Consider the following 25,887-nt stretch of genomic DNA (forward strand, 5'->3'; position numbering starts at 1 on the left):
CCATCCACGTGCAGAGCGTGGCAAATTTCCTGTAAAAGCCAGATAGTAACTCTTTTCAGCTTTGTGGGTCATAGAGTCTCTGTCATAATTACTCAGCTCCGCTGTTGGAGTGTGAAAGCAGACATAGATCATCCATACATAAATGAGAAAACTTTCTTTACAAAACAGGCACTGGTATACTTGAACCATACTCCAAAGTTTGCCAGCCCCTGAGATAGAGGGCTAAAATCATCTCACTTCATTGAGGAGGCTCTAAAAGAGTGCTACAATTGCAGCAAGAAAAAATAGATGTATTTTCATTTTAAGCAATACCTGAATCTCATTTTTATAAAGGGAGAGAGCCGACATGGTTTTCATTTTCACTTAATACAACTTTCATTGTGTGTCAGTTGTATTAAATGATGATTAAGAGGAAAGGGACTTGTGTTAATTGATAAAGGTAATTTATAAGGAAGAATGTCTGAACTGTCAGATTAACTAAACATTAGAAGGCACTTCAGAGGCAGTATTAGTACATGAAATAATGTTAAGAAAAACATAGTAAAGCTCAATACTAGTACATCTATACAGGTTTAATGACCACCTAGGATACAGTTTCTCTTGGAGAAATACAAAGGCAAAGAGGAAATTGGAAAAAAAGAAATATTAGAGAATTAAATTTATTTAGTTTATGGGAAATTATATGATTATTAAAATTACTTATATATAGTAGCCATCTCTAGAGATAGCAAAGAAGAAAATAGATTAGCCTTTATGGACTGGATTTAGATTTTGAACTATCTGAAATCATGGAATGGATTAATATAACCTCTTGAAATTAGTACATCTCTATTCTATAGTTTTATGAAGCAGACACTAAAATGACTATATATGTGTGTGTATACAAAGTCATATATATTTTAAACTTTTATTTAAAGTCATATATATACACACAATATTCATTCTTCTTCTCTGGATAGTGTATAGTATTATATATGTGCATATATATGTTCTTTATGTATATCTACTTATACATAGTGTTTATATAGTAAATGTGTTTATGTACACATTATGGTATATATATAGTACATACATATATAATATGTCTACATATGTATACTATACAGAGAATAGAGAACAATAAGTAATGTACAGATAAATATGCATCATTCATTTTATTAAATTTTCACATCAAAAAAGTTGGTGAAGTTAACAGTGAGTAGATATTAACAATTTTTAAAATTTTAATAAATTTGCATTTTATTGTTTACTTAATAAAATTATCATTTTATTATGTTAAAATAAATGTTTAATTGACAAATAAAAATGTATGTATATATCATGTACAATGTATTGTTTTGAAATATGCATACATTATGGAATGGCTAAATTGAGCTAATTAACATGCAGATTACCTTACATATATATCATTTTTGTTTGTGGTGAGAACACTTGATATCTACTCTCTTAGTAGCAATTTTCAAGAATACAATACATTGTTATTAACTATACTCACCATGTTGTAAAATAGATCTCTTGAACTTATTCCTCTAATCTAACTGAAATTTTGTATCCTTTGACAAACAGCTCCCCAATGACCCCAACACCTCTAGCCCCTGGTAACCATAATTCTGTTCTCTACTTCTATGTGTTCAACTTGTTTAGATTTCACAGATAAGTGAGATCATGCAGTATTTGTCTTTCTGCGCCTGGCTTATTTCACTTAACGTCCTTCAGGTTCATCCATGTTGTTGCAAATTACAGGATTTCCTTCTTTCTTAGGGCTGAACTATATTCCATCGTGTAAACACGCCACATTTTCTTGATTCATTCACCTGCGATGGACACAGGTTGATTCCATATCTTGGCTATTGCAAATCATGCTGCAATAAGTATGGAGTGCGGATCTCTCTTCGACATACTGGTTTCATTTCCTTTGGATAAAAACCCAGTAGGATTTCTGCATCATGATGGGTAGTTCTATTTTTAATTTTTTTGTTTTCCATAATGGCTGTACTAATTTACATTCCCACCAACAGTGTGCAAAGGTTCCCTTTTCTCCACATCATCTCCAACATGGTATCTTTGATAATAGCTGTTCCAACAGGTGTGAAGTGACAGCTCATTGGGTTATTAATTTGCAGTTCTCTGATGATTAGTGGTTCTGAGCATTTTTTCATATCCCATTGGCCATTTGTATGTTTTCTTTTGACAAATATCTATTCAGATCCTTTGCCCATTCTTTAATAGGGTTGTTTGTTTTCTTACCACTGAGTTGAATATCTTATGTATTTTGGATATTAACCCTTTATCAGATGTCTGGTTTGCAAATATTTTCTCCCATTCCATAGGTTTTCTCTTTATTTGGTCGACTGTTTCCTATTCAGATTTTGACAATTATCCTAATGATGTATAGCAAAAGAAAGTCCCAGATCGTGCATCACATTTGGTCGTTGTGTCTTTTTAGTCTCCTTCAATCTGGAAGAATTTCTTAGTCTCTCTTTGTGTTTCATGACATTGGCATTTTTGATGAGCACAGGCTATTTAGTACACTGCCCCTCAATTTGGGTTTGTCTGGGGTTTCCTCATTATTAGATCCAGGATACACATTTTTGGCAGGAGTACCACAGAAGCAACATTGTGTTTTTCTCATGGGTATCATATCTGGAGGCACATGATATTCATGTGTCTTATTACTGGTAATGTCAACTTTAATCATTTGGCTAAGGTGGTGTCTGCCAGATTTTCATGGAAAAGTTGCTATTTTCCCCCTTTCTAATTAGTAGGTATCTTGTGGGAAGATACTTTAAGACTACGTAATGTCCTGTTACTTCTCAGACTTTCACCCCCAAGTCTTCACCTCTGCTAACGATTCTTGCCTGAATCAGTTATTATTGTGATGTTGCCAAATAGTGATTATCTACCTCCATCCTCCCTTCTGCATTTGTTCATTTGTTAGCTGAGTTTCTACTGCAAAGGAGAGCTTTGCCTTCTGATTTTCTGAACTATCTATGTATGTGTGCATGCCTGTTAGTGTACACTCATGGATTCTTATTTTATTCTGTGGGTTATAATATTTTACCATCATTATCTATTTTGATCCTCAAATTTATTTGAGATTTGGCCATGGAGGCCTGAATCCCCCCCTCCCCCCCTTTTTTTTTGAGACGGAGTTTCACTCTTGTTGCCCAGACTGTAGTGCAGCGGCATGATATCGCCTCACTGCAACCTCCGCCTCCTGGGTTCAAGCGATTCTCCTGCCTCAGCCTCCTACAGGCGTCGGCCACCACACCTGGCTAATTTTTTTGTATTTTTAGTAGAGACAGGGTCATTTTCTGAGCACCCTTTTACTTCTGCCACAAGAAGATGTTCCAGGCTTTTCTTATATTTTTCCTGCCCTGCCCTGGAGTCAGCCAATTCTCCAAGAAAGCCTGGTTTCTTTTCATGGGTGCCAGGTGTGCGTATTGCTACAGGGGTGTCATTCCAGTGCCCTCTCCCCTACTTTTAATCCAAATTATTTGTGATGTTGTGTTTAGTATCCTGAAATGAAATATAAGCAACCTATACATGTAGTTAAAATAAAAACAACCCCACCCTAAATGCTTGCTAAAGCAGAAAAATAAGGAAAAGTTCTTTTTTTGAGAGAGCATCTCGCTCTGCCACCCAGGCTAGAGTGCAATGGCTCGATCTTGGCTCACTGCAGCCTCCACCTCCCAGGTTCAAGCGACTCTCATGCCTCAGCCTCCCGAGTAGCTGGAATTACAGGCATGTGCCACCATGCCCGACTAATTTTTGTGTCTTTAGTAAAGATGAGGTTTCATCATGATGGCCAGGCTGGTCTTGAACCTCCTGGCCTCAATAATCTGCCCGCTGTGGCCTCCCAAAGTGCTGGGATTACAGGTGTTAGCCACCACATGTGGCCAGAAAAACTCTTTATAATGAAATACTATACAATTCAATAAGTAAATACTTTGGCACGTTATACTCTATGACATAACGAAGTGGTCAGATGCTACCACTACCTTTAATGAATAAGTTTAGATATAAGAAAAGTGAGATAATATTTGATTAGTTATTATAGTCTCTTTAATATTTCTTCATATTTAACATTTTAAACTATTTTCCTATATAATCACTGGGTGTTGTATGAGTGACTCAAATACTGTGAGCCACAGTATCATTAGTGATATGTTTCTGAAATATCAACTGGACTAAAAAAAAAATCCAGAAAAAAAGCAAAGTGTAATTTCTCTCTTTACGTGATTCTTTTTTTTTTCTTTTTTTGAGATAGAGTCTTACTCTGTTACCCAGGCTGGAGAGCGCAGTGGTGCGATCTGGGATCAAGCAATTCTCCTGCTTCAGTCTCCCGAATTGTTGGGATTACAGGCACCCGCCACCACGCCCGGCTAATTTTTGTATTTCAGTAGAGACGGGGTTTCACCATGTTGGCGAGGCTGGTCTCAAATTCGTGACCTCAAGTGATCCACCCGCCTTGGCCTCCTAAAGTGCTGGGATTACAGGCATGAGCCACCGCGCTTGGCCCTTATTTACATGATTCTTATATTCTTGGAATATTATGATACTCAGTTTGAACCCTGTAAAAACACTTTATATGTAACAGGGAGTTGGAGTCTAGGCTGTCTTCATGTTATATACAGATAGATTATTCACCCGTGTTAAGGTGTGGCAGGACTGCCCAGCTCATGGCTGTCTGTGTGGCACTCCAGGCCTCTGCCCAGTAATACCTTCCATGCATTGTGACAATGAAAAACACCCCTGGAAATTTCCAAAACCCTCCGTACGTGGCAGTACCAGCCCCGCTGAGTTACACGAATGGATTCTTATGGAGCAGAAGTGTTCTCATCTCTCTTCCTTAAAAAACATGCTGTTATGTTGCTGGAGGGCATTTGATTTTTGACACATTCCAGAATTATGTTTAACGCTATGGGTTTGCCTGATTCCCACTTCACTTTCTGAATCAGAATGGACCTGGTCTGTCTCCCTGCCTGGCTGGGGAAATGGCCTGAGTTCATCGCCAGGGTAGCCAGAACTTGCGTGCAGAGAGGGCACCAGCAGGAAAGTTTGTGACCTCTCAGCACAATGCCACCCTGCAGGCAACCTTATCATAACCCTTGTTCTTCAGAGAGTGTGTAGGATCTTGGAAGCCCTAAGCAGAATTCTCAATGGGGTTATCATACAGATGCCTCCATTGTACAGGTAAGGAAACTGAGACCCAGAGAGGGAAAGAGACTTGGCCGAATCACATAGCAAGTCAGACACTAATTAGGCTTTGAGTTGAAGTCAGTACCAACAAAGAACTGAATCTTAGGGGTTGGAAAGGACCTGAGAGACCATCCAGGCCACTGCCCCGCTGGGTGAATCCCCTCCACACCCAGACAGATGGTCAGGCTCCAGCCTGTACTTGATCATCTTCAGAAATGGGCAGTTTACTATTTCTCAACGTACTTTGTCACATGATGGGACTGCTCTAACTTTTAAAATATTCCTGAGTTGACACGTTTCTCCCTGTGTCTCGTCCTCCTTTCCATCCTCTCTGGGTGCAGTTTGGCCCTCTTGATCCCGTGGGACATGCATGTTACCTATACCCCCTATGACAACCCTTTAGAAATGCCAAAATTGTATCCATGTCTCCTGGGCTTTCTTCAGTCTCTGGCATTGTACTTGGCACTGAGATTATTGTGATGAACCAATCGGATGTGGTTCTTGTCTTTGTGGAGCTTTTATTACGGTAGGAAGACAAAGACTACACAAGTGTGAGCAGGTGCACTGAGGCTCGCTGCCCCATGGCCTCTGCCAACGTGGTGTCATGGGCCCTGGGGCTGGCCAGACTGCATTTGATTCCATCCATGGTGACATGCGTGGCCTCGCAGTACTGCTTTCAGTCTATCAAACTCAAATAATCACGATCTCATAAGGGTGTTGGAAAGATGAGCAACAGAGAGTATTAATAAGAACGCTGTATTGGGAGACTGAGGTGAGTGGATCACCTGAGGTCAGGAGTTCGAGACCAGCCTGACCAACATGGTGAAACACTGTCTCTACTAAAAAAATACAAAATTAGCTGGGCATGGTGGTGCATGCCTGTAATCCCGGCTACTTGGGAGGCTGAGGCAGGAGAAGTGCTTGAACCTGGGAGGCATAGGTTGCAGTGAGATGAGACTGCACCATTGCACTCTGTTACCCAGGCTGGAGAGTGCAGTGGTGCAATCTCAGCTCACTGCAGCCTCCGCCTCCTGGGATCAAGCAATTCTCCTGCTTCAGTCTCCCGAGTTGCTGGGATTACAGGCACCTGCTACCATGCCCAGCTAATTTTTGTATTTTCAGTAGAGACAGGGTTTCACCATGTTGGCCAGGCTGGTCTCGAAATACTATACAATGCCAGGCACTCCAGCCTAGGCAATAAGAGTGAAACCCAGTCTCAAAAAAAAAAAAAAAAAAAAAAAAAAAAAGTGCTGTAAAGCGTTCAGCATCCTGATGCTCAATGCATATTAGTTTCCTTCTCTTTCTTTTTCCTTCCCCCAGTCTGACATGTTTGGAGCATCTTCCAGAAAGGGCTTAAAACTCAGGACAAAATGATTTATCAGAGGAAAATCAGCCAGATTTATCTCTGCTGCTCTTGAATTTCACCCTTTGGTTAGATAACTATGAGGTACTTTATATTTTTATTTTATTAATTTTTTGAGACGGAGTCTCACTCTGTCACCCAGGCTAGAGTGCAATGGCATGGTCCCAGCTCACTGCAACCTCCGCTTCCCGGGTTCAAGTAATTCTGCCACCTCAGCCTCCAGAGTAGTTGGGACTACAGGCGTGTGCCACCACACCTGGCTGATTTTTGTATTTTTATATTTTTAGTAGAGATGGGGTTTCACTATGTTGGCCAGGCTAGTCTCAAACTCCTGACCTCGTGATCCACCTGCCTTGGCCTTCCAAAGTGCTGGGATTACAGGTGTGAGCCACCAGGCCTGGCCGGGATACTTTAAACATTGTACAGGCAAAACACAAAAAAGGAATGTATGCAGCCAGGCCTGGTGGCTCACACCTCTAATCCCAGCACTTTGGGAGGTTGAGGCGGGTGGATCACGAGGTCAGGAGTTCGAGACCAGCCTGACCAACATAGTGAAACCCCATCTCTACTAAAAATACAAAAAAGTTAGCCAGGCGTGGTGGCGGGTGCCTGTAATCTCAGCTACTCAGGAGGCTGAGGAAGGAGAATCGCTTGAACCTGGGAGGCAGAGGTTACAGTGAGCTGAGATTGCACCACTGCACTACAGCCTGGGTGACAGTGCGAGACTCTATCTCAAAAAAAAAAAAAAGGAACATATGCATATTTCGATTAAAGTTGAAGGCAAAAAAGTAAATGATCTCACAGATTAATTGCTAAAATGTTATAATATATATTGACTAATGTCACCATTGACTAACATTGCTGTATCACCATATCTTATATATTGACATTGTAATCAGTCCACATTATTAATCTGAATATGTATGAGTGCCTATTGGTGTTCCCCAAGTACATTATGATTTTAAAAGCAATCCCTGACCATGCAAGTCTGGGAAGTGCTGGACCAGAGAGGTTTTATGATCATCTCTATTTGACAGATGAAGCTGATGCTATCAAGTAACACATGCCTTGCTATTTCTTATACATATTTCTTCTGTGGCTGTTTAGCTCATGGTATTCTATCTTGACATCCTGAAACAGCTGTCCTGTTCAGACTGTAGCATAGCTGTTCTGTCTTTGTGGGTCATAGGTGAGGTTTCCCTAAGCAGGGTGGACTTTCCAATGTCCAGTGAGTTGGCAGGGACGTTCGACAGGCTGGGGATCTCCTTTTTTTTTTTTTTTTTTTTTTTTTTTTAAAGACAGAGTCTTGCTGTGTCACCAGGCTGGAGTGCGGTGGTACACTCTTGGCTCACTGCAACCTCCACCTCGCGGGTTCAAGAGATTCTCCTGCCTCAGCCTCCCAAGTAGCTGGGACTACAGGCGTGCACCACCATGGCCAGCTAATTTTTGTATTTTTAGTAGAGATGGGGTTTCACCATGTTGGCCAGGATGGTCTCGATCTCTTGACCTCGTAATCCACCCATCTCAGCCTCCCAAAGCGCTGGGATTATAGGCGTGAGCCACCACACCCGGCCACTGGGGATCTCTCTCTTTTTTTTTTTTTTTTAATTATACTTTAAGTTCTAGGGTACATGTGCACAACGTGCAGGTTTGTTACATATGTATACTTGTGCCATGTTGGTGTGCTGCACCCATCAACTCGTCAGCACCCATCAACTCGTCATTTACGTCAGGTATAACTCCCAATGCCATCCCTCCCCACTCACCCTTCTCCATAATAGGCCCCAGTGTGTGATGTTCCCCTTCCCAAGTCCAAGTGATCTCATTGTTCAGTTCCTACCTATGAGTGAGAACATGCGGTGTTTGGTTTTCTGTTCTTGCGATAGTTTGCTGAGAATGATGGTTTCCAGCTGCATCCATGTCCCTACAAAGGACACAAACTCATCCTTTTTTATGGCTGCATAGTATTCCATGGTGTATATGTGACACATTTTCTTAATCCAGTCTGTCACTGATGGACATTTGGGTTGATGCTGAGCCTCCAGGGAATCTGGATGTTTTCCCAGGGGATGGGAAAACATTGCCTCTGCCATCTAAGGGCAAACTAAAGAGCTCTGTCATGCTGAGGTGAGAGTATCTTGTAAACACAATTATCAGTGCTCTTCTCTGTGTTTATTTCCCTTCTCCTCTCCTTGAGTCATCAGTAAAGTCTCAAAAGCTATGTCTATGGCTGCGGGGGCCTAAGGAAAGAGTTGGAGCCCAGGTGTTGTCCAGAGCATTAAAGGGCATCAAAACTTCCCTCCCTGTCCTAAGACCATTGTGGCTGTGGTAGCCGCTAGCGAGATATCCCCAAAGGGAAAGTAAATTTGGGAGAGCGGTTGGGGCATCTGCTTCCCCAAAGAGAGGCTGCCTTCAGTGTCCCTCTCTGATTTACTAAGGAAGCAGAGAGGTTTCCTTTCAAATGACCACCCAGGTGAAGTGACAGACCGGAGATCAGGAAGCGGGTGCCGGCCTAACATTTCCTGGGAGCCCATGAGAGGGAGTTTAGCCCAAAGTCCTGTTGTCCCGTGGCCACCTGATGCCATTGAAATGAAAGTGGGGGAAACAGGCAGTGTTGATTTAAGGAAACACAGCTTCTGTAGCGGCCCCCCGGTGGCACAGTAGGAGTTCCTTTGTACAAATTAGCTCAACTTGGCTTCCAACCAACACGCTCATTTAGAATACCCTGGAGTTTCAGGGTGATCAAAGGCATGAACAAGTAATTCCTTACATGTCAACACCTTCATGCTTCTCCTTGAAATTTAAACCAGCAGTTGAAATCCAGAGGCTTGCAGGAGATCCTGTTCTCACTCTCGTGGTGTAAATGATCAGGCTGAGTGTCCCGTTCCTGGGCGGGCACTTGGCCGCCCTGACCAGGCTCTCTGAGTGGCTGGGTGTGTGTTTAAAACTATCCTCTTGGTTGTGTCAGTTTCCCACCAGTTCTCTTTAGAGGTCAGAGCTGTTGCCCAGAAGCACCAGCTCTGCACTGCTGTCTCCGTCCACCCTGGGCTTGTGAACCTGATCCAAGTACAGGCTGTGCTGCTGGGACTCAGGGCGAGTGTCCATCTTGGCGGCCTTGACCCCTGAAGTAGGCTTAGCTTCCTTGTCCCACCCCCTGCCTTTTGGCTTACCACCTCCTGTGTGACCTGCAGGTCACCTGGCTTCGCTCAGTCTCAGATTTTTACTTGTAACATTATTAAGAACAGTGTTGCAGCTGGGTGCAGTGGCTCATGCCTGTAATCCCAACACTTTGGAAGGCCAAGGTGGGTGGATCACCTGAGGTCAGGAGTTCGAGATCAGCCTGTCCAACATGGGGAAACCCTGTCTCTACTACAAATACAAAAATTGACCAGACGTGTTGGCACACTCCTGTAATCCCAGCTACTCGGGAGGCTGAGGCAGGAGAATCACTTGAACCTGGGAGGCCACAGTTGCAGTGAGCCAAGATCATACCATTGCACTCCAGCCTGGGTGACAGAGTGAGACTCGGTCTCAAGAAAACAAAAAACAGCGTTTCACACACATACACACAAACAAGGTACTGAAGAACAAAACAAAATAAAACCTAAAAAAGAAAAAAAAAACAATACCAGTAGATTTCTCATGGCTTAGCTGTGGAGATTAAGTGAAATAACTATTGTAAGGCACCTCATAGGTGCTCATAAATGGTAGTTGTTACTGTTATGTATTATTATTAATAACATTTTAAAGTGTTACCAGGGGTCCTGATCCAGACTCCAAGAGAGGGTACTTGTATCTCATGCAAGAAAGAATTCAGGGCAAGTCCATAAAGTGGAAGCAAGTTTATTAAGAAAGTAGACAAATAAAAGAATGGCTACTCCATAGAACAGCCCCAAAGGCTGCTGGTTGCCCATTTTATGGTTCTTGATTACATGCTAAACAAAGGGTGGATTATTCGTGCCTCCCCTTTTTAGACCATATAGTGTAACTTCCTGACATTGCCATGGTATTTGTAAACTGTCATAGTGCAGTGGGAGTGTCACAGTGAGGAGGATCAGAGATCACTCTTGCTGCCATCTTGGTTTTAGTGGGTTTCAGCTGGCTTCTTGACAGCAAGCTGTTTTATCAGAAAGGTCTTTTTTTTTTGAGACTGAGTCTCGCTCTGTTGCCCAGGCTGGAGTGCAGTGGTGCGATCTCGGCTCACTGCAAACTCCGCCTCCCGGGTTCACGCTATTCTCCTGCCTCAGCCTCCCAAGTAGCTGGGACTACAGGCGCCCACCACCACGTCCAGCTAATTTTTTTGTATTTTTAGTAGAGACGGGATTTCACAGTGTTAGCCAGGATGGTCCCAATCTCCTGACCTCGTGATCCACCCACCTCAGCCTCCCAAAGTGCTGGGATTACAGGCATGAGCCACTGTGCCCAGTCATCACCAAGGTCTTTATGACCTGTATCTGTGCTGACCTCCTGTCTCATCCTGTGACTTAGAATGCCTCACCTTCTAGGAATGCAACACAGTAGGTTTTAGCCTCGTTCTACCCAGATCCTATTTAAGATGGAGTTGCTCTGGTTCAAATGCCTCTGATAAAAGTATTAAGATGTATTAATACTCTAAGTAATGTATTTAGGGCTGTGAGCATTCCTCTAGGAACTGATCTACAGACCTGAAGATGATATGATTTAGCAGAAAAAGTGTGGCCTTTGGAAATTTGAACACACACCCATGCTCAGATCCTGGCTCCCCAGGGTATAAAATGTGTGATTGGGGAAATAAATTACCCTGTAAATCTCACTTTCCTTGCCTGCGATGGGAGGGCAGGTTGGTAATAATAATAGTATTAGGTTGAATCACATGCAAATGTGTGTGCGTGTGTGTGTAGCTGGGTTTGACTTATAAAAATGACAATTTCTTGTGGCTCACTCTTTAATGCCTATCTCACAGGGTTGCTTATTAGAATGGAAAATAATGTATGGGAAGTGCCCAGCACAGAGCTTGTACTGCAGTCAGGTCACCTAGGAAGCTATTGCAGCAATTCAGGTGAGAAATGCTGAGACGATTAAGGGACTGTAAGACGTGTTCAGATGCAGAAATGTCAATTTGGTGATTGGGTGGGGGTGAGTGATGAGGGAGAAGGTGATCTCAGATCTCTGGCTTGGGAGTATGGATGGATGGTGGTAATGTTTACTGTTAGAGGGAACACAGGAGGGGTAGAGTTGAGAGAAAAGACAATGAGCTTAGTTTTGGACGTGTCAAATTTGACATATCTAATTGTATGAGTCTGGAGCCTAAGAGAGGTACGCTCCAGAGATAGAGTGGGGAGTTATCTGCTTTTGAGGCATACTTTAACTGAAGTCCAGTAAGTGATTGGCATCACCCAGGATTAGCGTTTGAAGAAATGTCACCTGTGATCTTGGATACAACATGACAGCATTGAACCAAATGAGACAGAGGCGGGTTTGCATAAGCATTTGCTGAGTCCACCTCCATTAAGACTCTTCCAGTGCTAGCTGGGGACATAGTGGGCAAGAGAATCGACGGATGAGGGAAATACTGTCCCTGCCTTCAAGGAGTAAGCAGCGTAGTTAACTCTGCCACTTTTTTGTAGGGTCTTGGAATATGGAGAGAAACCTCTAGTTACAAAGCCTAGAAATGAAAATTCTGGGTCGGGTACAGTGGCTCATGCCCATAATCCCAGCACTTTGGGAGGGTGAGGCAGGAGGACTGCTTGAGCCCAGGAGTTTGAGAACAGCCTGGGCAATATAGCAAGACCCCGTCTCTGCAAAAACAATAAACAAACAAATACATAAGTCAATGAAAATGCTATTGCCTGTCTTGTAGGATTAGATCTCATGTATACATATTGACATGCCTAGTGCACTGCCTGGCACTGATCAATACTGCAATTGCTCAATACTGCTAGTTTAGCCAAAAGAGCACTGGAAGGGAGGGCACTTTGTTTGAGTGTTGCAAAATAAGACATTCATATTCTTGCATTAAAAAAAAATTTAGGCTGGGCGCGGTGCGGTGGCTCACACCTGTAATCCCAGCACTTTGGGAGGTCGAGGCGGGCGGATCACTTGAGGTCAGGAGTTTGAGACCAGCCTGACCAACATAGTGAAACCCCGTCTCTACTGAAATACAAAACTTAGCCGGGTGTGGTGGCGGGTGCCTGTAATCCCAGCTACTTGGGAGGCTGAGGCACGAGAATCGCTTGAACCCGGGAGGCGGAGGTTGCGGTGAGTCGAGATTGCGCTATTGCACTCCAGCCTGGGTGACAGAGCGAGACTTTGTCTCAAAAAAAAAAAATAAATAAATAAATAAATAAAAAATAAAAAGTTTAGTGTGTAAATTATGGTGGACTGCAAGGGACATAGGACTGTGGTGTGGGGAAGGAGGAAAAGCTGGGCCCAGAGATCTGAAGCGCCTGTGACTATAACCAGTTGTATACACTCGGAAGTGAGCTGAAGATTATTTAGCTAGTTCATTAGCAGGAAATCCTCACTATTGGAAAAACGATTTTAGCTGCAAGGGGAGCTTACTCAGCAGCGGAGTGTTATGTTCCAGGCAGGCTCAGCTGTGATGCCTTCTGGGCTCTCAGTAGGAGACTTGGGGAAGGAGAATGAGGCTGTGGGCCAGGGAGATGAGGCAGGCTGTGGGCTGGACTCTGATGGGGTGGCCCCCAGGAGTTGGGAAATGAGAGGCTGACACCCAGGCGGACCCAGGGAATAGTCGAGTCTCAGGAGACGGGTCCCAGCCACCCATGGGCGAGCACTGGAGGAGAGGATAGGCAGACGCTGAGACTCTGGCCAAGTAGGTTGGGATGAGCCTCACCTGGGAATCTGATCACTTAGGAGGATGATCAGGAAACCAAGGCAGCCTAATACAGATAAAATGAAATGCTAATATAGTACTGTGAGAGGGAGTAAGTAGCTTGACCAAGGTCCTATAGCTAGGAAGGGGCTGAGCTGAGATCTGAACCCAGGGCAGCCTGACTCCGAAGCCCACGTCCTCTCTGCAGCTGCTGCTCGCAGACATCCAGTACGAGGACTCGGAGGAGGTAAAGGGAAGCTGCAGTCTGAGGACCCCACGTGCTCCAGGGTCACCCAGGGCCCTTAGGAAGCTAGGCTTTAGGCCAAGCAAGCCGGACTTAGAACCCATGTGGTAGGGGAATTAGGTGGGACTGGACAGAGGCTGGCTGGAACTGCACTGTGGGGAAGGAGCGGGGAGGCCAGGCAGGGCTGACTCACCAGGCTGTGTCCTCACTTCCCTCAGCTCCAGCAGTTAGGGGCAGGGTGTGAGAAGGGACCCGAGAGGAAGATGGACAGTCTCACAGTGTGACTGGGACCTTCCTATTAAACAGGTTTCAGTGTCCCAGGTGTGTTCTAGGGAGGTTTATGGTTGCTCACAAATGATGGGTAGATATGGCTCACAGAAGGCTGCTGTTCTCCAAAAGCAGGGTCCATTAAGTTGCACTGGCAGCAGGCTGGCATTGGGGTAAAGCAGGTGGAGAGGCTGTTTCTTGCCCCTCGAGTTTTCTGAGCAGAAGCACCAGCTGCCTTGAGCAGCTGTGTGATGCTATGTCCACCTCCACAGTGAACTTGAGAACATCTTCAAAGAAAGGGCAGCGTGGCCCAGAACTGACCTAGCTAGATGACTGTAGATTTCTCACTGGATGCTCTGGGCCTCAATTTCCTCATTCTCCATAGAGTGGAGAGTTGGCGATTACATAAAGTAGTATCTTTGCAGAGCATCAAAATTTATAATAGCAGCAAACAAATGTATTGAGAACAAGAACGAGAGAGAGTACTTATTCCAAGTTTTCTTCTGAAAGATTTCTTCAGATGCCTAAATTAATTATGATAGAAACAGCTTAGGGTTGAATATCAGAAGATTTAATGTATTATTTGGGTTGGTGCAAAAGTAATCGTGGTTTTCACCTACTTTCAATGGTGAAACTTCTATTACTTTTGCACCAACCTAATAGTTCTGGTTCTGCTACTAGCTGTGTGGCCTTGGGCAAGTCTCCTTGCCCCTTGGCCTCAGTTTCTTTGTTTATAGTGTGTGTGTGTGCGCTCGCATGTGTGTACTCATGTGTGCATGTGTGTGCATGTGCGTGTGTCTCTGTGTGTGTGTAGTGATGATTCCTTCCTGGGCCTCAAAGGGCTGGTCATGAAGATATGGGGAAGCTCAATATGGAGAAGGACTTTGGGAAGGAAAAGATGTTTGTATAGAGGGTTGCAGGCCAGGAAATGATTCTTAGAGGGAACTTCCCAAGGGACCATAGATGATGGGCGGGGCTTTACAGGCAAAAAGGGGCAGGAGGCCGGTGGAGGTCCAGGGAAAGCCGGTGTAAAGGCATCGAGGTGAGAGAGAGGACAGGAGGGAAGGGCAGGAAGTGAGACTGCCAGGGTGCGTTGGTGCTGGCTGCCAAGGAAGGGAGGATCATCCAGGCCATGTGAGGAGTGCATGCAAGGGGTCAGCCCCAACTCCTTGGGGTTAATTGATGCCATCGCTCCAGTAAACTCAGGGTAATCATCAGTGATAAGCCGAACAGGGTTGCTTTCTTTGCTGCTTAGATTTTCTTAACTGGAACTCTTCAAAAGTCAGGGAGTGGTGAAAATGTTTGACCGCACAGTGGCAGGCACTACTCATGGGCCCGTGGTTTCCGCACTCACCACGGAGCTGAGAGGTCTGTTCGGATACCTGTGCTCCAGTTCAAGGTATGCCCCATCTGAGTTTAGAGTCTGAGTCTCATCTCTGTCAGACAGCAGCTCTTATGCTTTCTAAGCCTGGGAGACTTGTTGTATCAGAATTAATCATCTGTAGGAGATAACGGACAACCTGGCCTGGTTCCGATGAACAGTAAAGGGCTTGTGGAATATTATAAGTCCTAAATTAGCTCTGTCTGGAGTCGTGCAAATAATACTCATTTGATGAGGTGAATTCCTCCTCTCCTTGTCCCCACTTTCCTTCAATAAGACCTGCTCCTCTCCCTGTAGTCCCTAAATCTGTACCATCACCCCTCCCCATATTGCTGAAGCCCCAAACCGTGAGCTTACCCATGACCCTTTTGTCTCTCCCTTTTCACATCCATCCAGTCACCATGTGCCCTGATTCTACCTCTTCTCTCAGCTCCCTATTTCAACCCCACTGTCCCTGCCCCAGCACAGGCCTTCGGAATTTTGATAGCCTCGGGACCTTCCTAAACCTGGCTTTATTCCTTCCAAACTATCTTCTTCCTGGGTGCTCTGGTGATGTGTGGATGCATGTACCTCGTCAGTTGAAACTCCATCCTTCGCCTGCAGATCCAGTATAAATGCAAGATGTTTTGGGGCCTGTTCTGCCCATTCCAGCCTCTGGCCAGGTGCCGTCTTCTTCCTCTCCATCCTATCTCTGCATAATCTGGCCCATTGTGAGGGCCTCGGCCATCCTCAGGGGCCTGATGACCCTAGATCTCTCTCCCAAGCTCCAGATACATTTCCCAGGGACCACAAACCTCTCCAGGTGTGCGCCCTCCAGGGTCCTCTGCCCAGCTGATCATCTTCCCACTGCCTCCCCCAGCCCTTCCTCCTCCCCTTGTATTCCATGTGACTACCTAGACATAGGGGAATTATCCTTTATGTTCCTGTCTCCCTCTCCCATTCACCCAGTTTTGTTGATTTTAGCTCCAAAATATTTCCTAAGCCTCTCTCCTTCCCTCTGACTCCACTGCAGCCTCAGTTTAGGCTTTTCCTCTCTGCCCCAGACCATCCACCCACTTGGGTACATTTTCTATGTGGTAGCCTGAGGCATCTTCACGTAGTACACATCTAATTAAGTTGCTTTCTTCTTAAAACCTTTCAGGGAGTCCCCATCGTTTTAGGACATTGCTCAAACTCCCTAAACCAACATTCGAGGGCCTTCCCTATGAGGCCTTACCTCCTAGCTAGGCCCGATCTTCCTCCATCCCCTTTCTTCTCATACATCCCTCATTTATTCTGGCATGGGCTCTGGAATCCGCCTGGGTTCAAATCCTGGCTTTGTGACCTATTGGCTGTGTAATCTTTGACAAGTTACTTGACATCTCTGGGCCTCCCTCTCCCTATCTGTAAAATAGGATTGTCGTGAGGATTAAGTGAGATAATACCTCCAAAGTGCTTAGAACAGTGCCTGACCCATAGGAAGGCCTCAGCAAGTGTATGCTAATGCCATTACTATTATCGGTGGTGGTGGTGGTATCTGGCCCCTGCCTATCTCACTAGTGGGATTTCCATTGCACACCCCCTCCACCTCCTTTATGTTCTCCAGCCATCAGAATTATCTGCAGTTTCCCCGAAGTGTCCTGCCTGTTCCTGCATTCATAACCCCCCACTGAAGCAGCACATCATCTGCCTGAGTCCTTCCTTTCTGCCTCACTGCTCTTTCTCCCATTCTGCCCCAACAGGCCATTCTTGCCCTTTCCATCTGGCCCTAGGTAACCTCACTGCAGACTGCCTTCCATCTTAACTGGACTCAGAAATTGCCTTGAACATTGAGGTAGGAATTTGCCCTGGGTACCAGGCTCATGTCCCTGAGGCTGGCAGGGGCTGGCCCTGCCTCCTGTCTGGCATGCACTGTGTGACATTGATTTTGTCTACCAGAGGCTTGTTTTTGCCTGAGATCTGTAGTGTGTGCCTGTGACATCAAAGGTCTGAGTTGCTAAGATTGGATGCAAATCCACCTGAGTGACAAAGGAGTGCCCTAACTGGTTTTGACTTCTTCAGTATTGCAGACACAGTATTTCTTCAGAAATTGGCCTCTTACCTGCCCCTCATTGCTAATAATGTTTTGTGGCTTGATATTCTAGTTGCTGAATTTCTCCCTCCAAATATTTTAGCTTGCTTCCTCCAAATGCCCTGCTGATTTCCTCAAATGCCTCATAAATCTCAGATCCAAATATCCTCCTCTTATAGATCATCGCAATGTGCTGATCCAAACAGCACAGTGGGAACTCTCCGGTGTGATGAATGCCACTTGTGTGTTTGTAACGCGGCCTTCAACTGTGGTGATGTCAAGATAAATCACGGTTCAGCACTTGCTTGCTGGCGGAAGCCAGGGACCTTAGTCTGACCCATTTATTTTATAGGTGACTACAACAAAGCCCAGAAAGTTAGGGGACTTTCTCGAGGTCACACAGTCAGAAACAATTGGGACTAAAATCCAGATTTTTTTGTTTTTCACTGTAGTACTATTTCTAACTTACCAAAAGCTGTGGCTTAAAAAAATTGAAAATTAATTTTAAAATTTTGGTAAAATATACCCAAGATTTACCAGATTAACCATTTTTAAATGTACATGGTATGTACGTTAAGTGTACCGTGGCATTAAGTACGTTCACATTTTTGTACAACCATCATCCATCTCCAGAATTTTTTTAATGTTGCAAAACTGAAACTCTATACCCATTAATCATTAACTCTCCATTCTCTCCCACCCCAGCCCTGGAAAACACCATTGTAATTTCTGCCTCTATGAATATGACTGCTCTAGGTACCTCATATAAGTGCACTCTTACAGTATTTTTCTTTTTGGGTCTAGTTGATTTTGCTTAGCATAGTATCCTCAGGATACATCCATTTTGTGCCATGTGTGAGTTTCATTTGTAGTGGTGTTTCTTTAAGACCATTTTAATATCTTAGTAGAGTATCTTACTGCTCAGTAGTGTTGGAATTTTGAACGGGGTGACTTTCCCAGTAGTGTTTTCTAAATGTCCACTAGGGGGCAGTAAAAACCACATAAATTTTTCAATAGGCCCGAGGAGTGCCTGGAAATTAGGCCACTACCTCCTCTGTGTATCTCTTTCAGCCATCCGTGTATACAGTTACAAGGTAATGGATTTCAGGTCCAACAGCGGGTTTGGATAAAACTAGAGATACCATCAGTTGTAGCATAAGTGCAAGTCTTCCTCACACTCCAGCCAACACCAGTGCAGAATACTTCATTCAATATATTGGTTTCAGATGGTATTTTTATTTAATTCACTTAATCCAGTGATTCTCAGACAGAGTGCTCGTCAGAATCACCTGCGGTGATTTTTCCAAAATACGCATGCCTCAGGTCTCATCTCAGATTGATTAAGTCAGAATTGCTGAGGCTGGGGCCCAGGTATATCGATGAGATTTCCATTCTGGTCCATGACTTCTTTTTAAGAGCCAACGTGTTACTTTTTAACTTTAATAGCTGCTGGGAAAGGGTCATTCTTAAATAAACCTCAGAGGAGAGCGAATATGAATTCTGAAAAATGTTTCTCTTTTTACGGTAGCAGTGGTGGAAGGGTCTGGTGGCTATGGGAACCACGTTCTGAACAATTGTGAGGGTTTCCTATAGATCACACCTGGGCTTTAACAAGCAAAGAACCCAGACAGAAGATGTGAAACTGGGGCAGTCTGTCCAACTCAGGATCTACAGATATAGTTCCTGGATCTACAGATATAGTATGGCCTATAGTTCCTGGCCATACTCAGGGCCAAAATCTTTTAGGGTGAGGCCAGAGCACAGACCTCAGTACTGTCTGATACATTAGGAGGATCTTTCCTACAGTAATAAGAGGAACAAGAGATCTTCAGTTTTATCTTAGAGGTAAAACTTGAGGTGGGGTAAGGAGACCTCAGTTCTCATCCTGACCATACTACTGGCCAGTTGTGGGACCCAGGGGAAGTCACGTCACCACTCTGAGCCTCAGTTTCCCCCTTGACTTTTGAGAGTACTGGATGATGTTGATCTCTGAGGATTCTTCTAGTTCTAAAAAATTCAATGATTCTATGAGTATTAATAATCTTGATTTGTATGGCACTATTCTGGCAAAGAGCAGAAGAAGTATTCAGGAATCCAATGAGTGACGGAGACTATTGACTAGGTAGTTTAATTTATTTAAGGCATACACATGGAATTCAAAGGAGAAAATATTGCTCTGGATAATATATTGAACCGTTAGTGTCTTTGGCATAGCAAAAGCTTTCCAGAGGGAAAAATTTCCTATCAGTGCAAACTTGACATTTTTCACTTCCTGATCCATAACTACCATTTGTCCATCATACTTATATTTACTGTAAAGGGCCAAGTGTACGAATGCTTTGGTTGAATATTAAATAACTACATAAACGTCAAGGTCACAGTTGCAAGAAAGCCTCAGTGGAAGGCCCTGGGAGGCTTGCATTGATCTCTTGTGAAGTTCCATTCTCGGATCCTGCTGACAAGGGGAAACAATTGATGTGGACCATTGTTAAGGCTTTAAGTATTTCTCCATTGTTAAAGATCTTTTACAAGCCTGGAAAAACTGATAGTGCCCAAGGAATTGGCAAAAGTTTCATTTAGAAATATAGGCTGGTCAAAGAGATAAGCGCAAGCCAGAGTGCAGATGTCCTGGGTTGGGCTTACACAGCAAAGGCGGAGGGCTGAAAGGAGTCCCTCACTGGGGCACCCACCAACTCAGCCTGCCGGGCACTGCCCTCAGATTTCAGAGGGGAACTTTCACACCAGAAGCTGCAGAGAGCGTGGCTCCTCTTTCAAATCCACCCTTACATTTCCTCCAGCTTCTCTCTGCTTGTGAAAACCTCCTCTCCTGCCATTTCAGTCCATCCGCTCTCCATAGCTGCAGGAAGCACCTCACCAGCATCCGGGGTAATGGAGCGAGGATGAATTATGCAGATCCACAGGTCCAGACCGACTATCTGGACTGGTCTAGTGCCCAGATAGTTAATTATGTGAGTGTTCCACTGACCTGGAGGTGGGAGGAGAGCAAATACTGTGGACGACGGGATCTGGTTTCAAAAAGATCTCAACAGACGGAAGGATTGGTCAGGTCTACCAGATGAGCTTTAGAAGGGATGTAAACATAAAACAAACATTTCCTGTGCACTAGCTCGGCTCTGTGTTTGGTATTGCGCTTGGCCCTTTGTACGTTTTAGTTTATTTCATCCTTACAATGACCGAGTGAAGGTAGGTGTCTATATCCCCATTTTTAAAGTGAGGAAACCAAGACATGGTAGGATAGAGGAAGGTCCAAGGGCTTCAGTCATCAATCTAGATTCCGATCCCAATTCTGCCCCTATGTTAGCTGGCAAGTCACTTCATCTTCTAAAAAGAGTGACAGCCAGGCTTTGAACTTTTTTTTTTTTTTTTGAGACAGAGTCACGTTCTGTCGCCCAGGCTGGAGTGCAGTGGCCGGATCTCAGCTCACTGCAAGCTCCGCCTCCCGGGTTTATGCCATTCTCCTGCCTCAGCCTCCCGAGTAGCTGGGACTACAGGTGCCCGCCACCACGCCCGGCTAATTTTTTTTTTTTTTTTTGTATTTTTAGTAGAGACGCGGTTTCACCATGTTCGCCAGGATGGTCTCGATCTCCTGACCGCATGATCCGCCCATCTCAGCCTCCCAAAGTGCTGGGATTACAGGCTTGAGCCACAGCGCCCGGCCTGAACTGTCTTTTATTTCTCAGGTTCTAGATGCTTAGTCTCTTGCATTTACGAATGCATTTAATCCTCAAAACAACCTTACTCCTATTTCACAGATGGAAATGGTGTAGATAACTTAAGTCACTTGTCCAAGGCTGCAGGGTAAGGAGCAGGGCCAGTGTCTGAGCCCAGGCCATCTGACTCCAACACCCATGGCCTTAGCATCTGCTGTGCCCTCTCTGTTCCCGACATAAAAAGGCACAACCATATTTTCTGTGAGAGTTAGATGAGCTAATTAGGTAATCGCCTGATACAGTGCCTGGCATTTCACAGGTGCTCATAAATAATATTAGCTCACCATCATTATCATTCTCAGCCCTATTATTAGTCATATGACCTGTTCAAAGTGTAGCTAATAACTGGCAAAGCAGGATTTGAACCCAAGTCTTGTGACTGCCAATCCACTACACTCTCCACCTCGCTCTGGAGCACAAGACTGGGGACAATCTTGATGTCACTATCTCAGTACCTTGTGCAGTGTAGTCTCCATGGAAGATGCTCAGCCCCTGCTCAGATCGGCAGGGATCATCTTGTCACTCATTCACCACACATTTGCTAAGGCCCCGCTCTGTGTTAGGGATCCAGAGGGAAAAGAATATAATGTCTGCCATCCTTTTCTCCCTCTCCAGGTTCGAATGGTGAAAGACGATGACCCCTCCTGGAAGCCCACCTTTATCGTGAAACCTGATGGTGGTTGTCAGGGTGACGGAATCTACCTCATTAAAGACCCCAGTGACATCCGCCTGGCAGGGACCCTCCAGAGCAGGCCGGCGGTGGTCCAGGAGTACATCTGCAAACCTCTCCTTATCGACAAGCTCAAGTTTGATATTCGTCTGTATGTCTTACTCAAGTCCTTAGACCCCTTAGAGATTTATATAGCCAAAGACGGACTCTCTAGGTTTTGTACCGAGCCATATCAGGAGCCCACCTCCAAAAACCTGCACCACATCTTTATGCACTTAACCAACTATTCACTGAACATCCACAGCGGCAACTTCGTCCATTCGGACAGTGCTAGCACCGGCAGCAAAAGGACTTTTTCCAGCATCCTTTGTAGACTGTCTTCCAAAGGCGTTGACATCAAGAAGGTCTGGTCTGACATCATCTCCCTGGTGATTAAGACGGTCATCGCGCTGACTCCAGAGCTCAAAGTCTTCTACCAGTCAGACATCCCCACGGGGCGGCCGGGCCCCACGTGCTTCCAGGTAACCATTGCCAGTTCCCAGCCTGCGTTTCCAGCCTTAACCGGCCTCAAGAGGGCTCTCTGGCTTCGTGTGGGATGAGTGATCAGGGTGGGATGGCCAGAGGATGGGACAGGGTTGGTGGTGCTCTGGGCTTGGGTGTTAAACCTGGGCCCAACTTCCAGATTTCTGTTTGCTCGCCATGTAATTTGGGGCAAGCTACTTCCCTTCTGTTACTTGTAAAATGAAATGAAGAATACCTACCTTAAAAGGTTCTTGTAAGAATTAAATGAGATAACGTATGTAAAGCAGAGTTTTACATTCATTCATTTACTCATTCATTCATTCACTTGCTCATTCAACAGCTTTTGACATACGCTTAGAAGGGGTCTGGCATTGTCTTGGGTTCTGTTGAGACAGTAAGTCAGGGCCCTGCTTGCTGATGCATAGAGTCTGTTGTGAGAGACGTATAATTTAAAAAGCAATGATTATGAAGGGTTATAAGTGCTAGAGTAGAAAAGGAAACGTCTGAGGTGCTGAGATCGTGAGGCCACGTAACATTCTCTGGGCGGGAGTGGCGTGGTCAGAGAAGGCTTCCCAGAAGAAATGGCAGTCGAACTGGAACCTGGAGCGAGAGTTAGATGAAGCAGGAGAAACTGGGTAGGGGTGGGGGAGGCAAAGGTTCCAGGTAGAAACGTGCTGAAGCCAGAGAGGTGAATGGGAAGCAGGAGGCACTGGAAGAGGTTGAGTATGGTTGCTGGGTGGGGTTTAAGGCAGAGATGTAGGGGGAGATGAGGAAAGGTGAGGTGGGAGAGGAAGGTAGGGGCTGTGTCGAGAGCCTTGGTATTGCCGGGGGTGGAGGGTGCAGTCCCTGGAGAATTTTAAGCAGGGGAAAGATGCACTCAGATTTGCATGTTACAAAGTGTGTCTACAGGGTAAAGAGCACACTGAGACAAGGCCAGAAATTGGGAAGTCCCTAGGAGACAGTTGCTTTCACACAAGCAGGAGAGGACACTGGTTTGGACTGGGAAGGTTGTGGTGTAGATAGGGGGAATAGACAGATCTGGGTGACAGGGAAGGAACTAGAGGGGCTCAGTTTGGTGACTGGATGAGGCTGGAGAGAGAGGAGAGATGGTGGCAGTGAGGGCAGGGAGGAAACGAGGCTGATGTGCAGGTGGCTTGTGTACTTGCATGGATGGATAGAGGCCCCTGGAAGAGGACCAGGCTGTTGCGGGAAGGTTGGGAGTTGGACTTAAAGTGCCTATGTGACATCCAAGTGGAGAGATTGAGGGGACAATTGGATATTTGGAGCTTGGAGTTCAGGAGACAGAGGTCTGGGTCGGGGACGGAGATGGGAACTCGTCAGCAAATGGTGACCAAAGAGGGTGACAAGAGGACTGAGAAGACACCTGTGGGCATCATCATTTCACTAAGGGACAGGCAGGGGAGGGGGAGGGAGCCAGGAAAGGAGGCCAAGAAGCAGTGTCTTGAGATAGAATAAATATGAGGAGAGAAGGAGCCCGAGTGGCAAGGAGGAGGTGCTCAGGGAAGCAGGCAGGGATAGCGTGTCAAATGCTGCTGAGATGCCGGGCAAGACCAGCCCTGAAACTGTCCACTCCACTCATAAGGAGTTGACTGGAGAATTGTCTTCAGCAGAGCGATGGAGCCAGGGCCAGAGTCTGGTGGACTCAGCCAGAGTGTGGGAGGGAAGGAAATGAGGAATGAGGCTGGAACATTCTTACAGGCCATTTAGCTGTGACAGTGCGGGGTGGGCAGACATGGTGTCCATACACTCCATAGGTACACACTTTCCTGCCCCCAGATCAATCAGTGAGGGGAGGAGAAGAGAAGAGGAGGAACCTCTGGCACCCTCTCCATCTAATCCTTACAAGTCATTTTGTAGCACTCGATATATATGAAAAAAGAATACATGAAACATACTTGTAAGCCATGAAGCCAAACAACAAAATGATTATCTCAAACCCTCCTCTCAACCCAAGATCTCCAACCAGTGTGTTTCACCCCCATACCATGTCCCTGCCCAGCTCTGGGATAGACATTACCCTGAATTTTATGTTTATTATTTCCTTGCTTTTGAAAATACTTTTATTAGGTGTGAATGTATCTCTAAATAATATATTGTTTTGTTTTGCTTGTTTTTGAGTTTTATAAAAATGCTATTATAAAGTATGGAGTCTTCTGCAACATTCTTTTCCACTACACATAAGGTTTCAAAGGTCCACCCATGCTGGTGGGGGTCGTGGATACTGTGTCATTTGCACTGTTGTAGATTCCATTGTGAATATGCACAGTTTATTATCAGTTCTTCTGTCGAGGAACATTTGGGTTATTTCCAGTCTACAGCAGGCAGGTGACAGGTCTCTTGGGACAAGAAGTGAGAAGGGAGGGAGTGGGGCAGTGTCTCTAGTGGATGGGACATTCATTCAACAACAGAAGACGAGGCTGGTCCCAAAGTGCAGCCCCAAACCCAGAGAGGACACCCCAGGGGCTGGGCACCAGTCAGCAGGATTTCCAGGCAGGCTGGAGGGGAATTTTTGGAGGGGAATTCAGGCCATGATCAGTACCAGGAAGGGGTAATTGCCCATCCAGAAATCTGTCCCAAGAAACTGGACCCCTGGCCTTTGGTTCCCAGGGAGGTTGGACAGCTCGGCCATCAGGTAGGAGGCTTAAAACATTAGAAAGGAGAAAAGGGCAGAACTTAGAGGTAGGACCAGAGAAAACAAGTCCCAACCTAAGCCATCAAAAAGTTAGGGTCAAGGAGATAAGTTGCAACGTGGACATGTCCAGGGGTCATCCCGGGGGACCATGTGGTCGGATCTGTTTGACAATGACAGCTATTCCAGGAGTATCATGTGGGCCCGGCATGCAGAGCCAAGCCGCAGAGCCCTGGTTTGGACCGAGTGGCAGGGTGGAGGGCAAGGCTGGTTGTTTTGCTGCTTGTCTTGCTGTGGACAGGCACATGGGTTAGCCATCAGTAGGGCCCAAGCTGTGGGGAGCTGGTGGAGGGGGCAGACAGGGAGGGAGCCGCTGGTTTGGACAGATCACGTCTGCAAATGGAACCACAGCCTTGGGACTGTTTCCTACTGCTTGACCACACTAAATGCTTCCAGGCCTGGGCGAGAGGAGGAGCACAGGGGGAGGCCAGGCTCAAGGAAGCGCTCTTCCTCTTTCCAGCTGTGCGGGCTCGGGCGTGTTTCTTCACCACTCCGAGCCTCTGCTTCTTTCTCTGTAAATCACCTACGCTCACTTCCCTGCCTGCCTCTTATTGTGAAGTAATGTGGGTGACAACACTTCGACAGGGTATAAGGTATTAGATATTTGGAATTTGTCTTACCATACATTTCAGATTCCGAGTCATTAAGGGAGAAAATGGTATCCTTTTCTCCTTGGAGCCCTCTCTTACTTTATTCTTATCACTTGTAAGAGCACTTTTCAGTTTGGGTCTCACATACCTGAGCTGACTTGGAACCTAGAGATTTAGGGACCTGGTTAGGTTCTGCCATTGACTTGCTGTGTGTTCTTGTGTATAAGTCACTTAACTTCTATGCGCCTCATCTTCCTTGCCTGCTTCACCGGGTTGTTGTCAAATTCCAGTATGATAAAGATATGATAAAGATTTTCAAGCTGTAATGTTCTGTGCAGATAGAACA

At 45.4% G+C, this 25,887-nt stretch overlaps 1 protein-coding gene across 4 annotated transcripts in view; it reads left to right on the plus strand.

Annotated features, from left to right (window-relative positions):
• Positions 1 to 25,887, plus strand: part of TTLL11 (tubulin tyrosine ligase like 11) — a 273,135-nt gene that overhangs the window by 80,468 nt on the left and 166,780 nt on the right. For all 4 annotated transcript variants that reach the window (XR_012424416.1, XR_012424417.1, XM_005580892.5 and 1 more), the window contains one exon: positions 21,665 to 22,240. Coding sequence is in view for 2 of the 4 variants with exons in the window: in XM_005580892.5 (XP_005580949.3) it covers positions 21,665 to 22,240 (576 nt within the window). In the remaining 2 variants the exon portion in view is untranslated. The remainder of the gene's footprint in view (positions 1 to 21,664; positions 22,241 to 25,887) is intronic.

This window comes from Macaca fascicularis, chromosome 15 (assembly GCF_037993035.2).
Source record: "Macaca fascicularis isolate 582-1 chromosome 15, T2T-MFA8v1.1".
Lineage (NCBI taxonomy): Eukaryota > Metazoa > Chordata > Mammalia > Primates > Cercopithecidae > Macaca > Macaca fascicularis.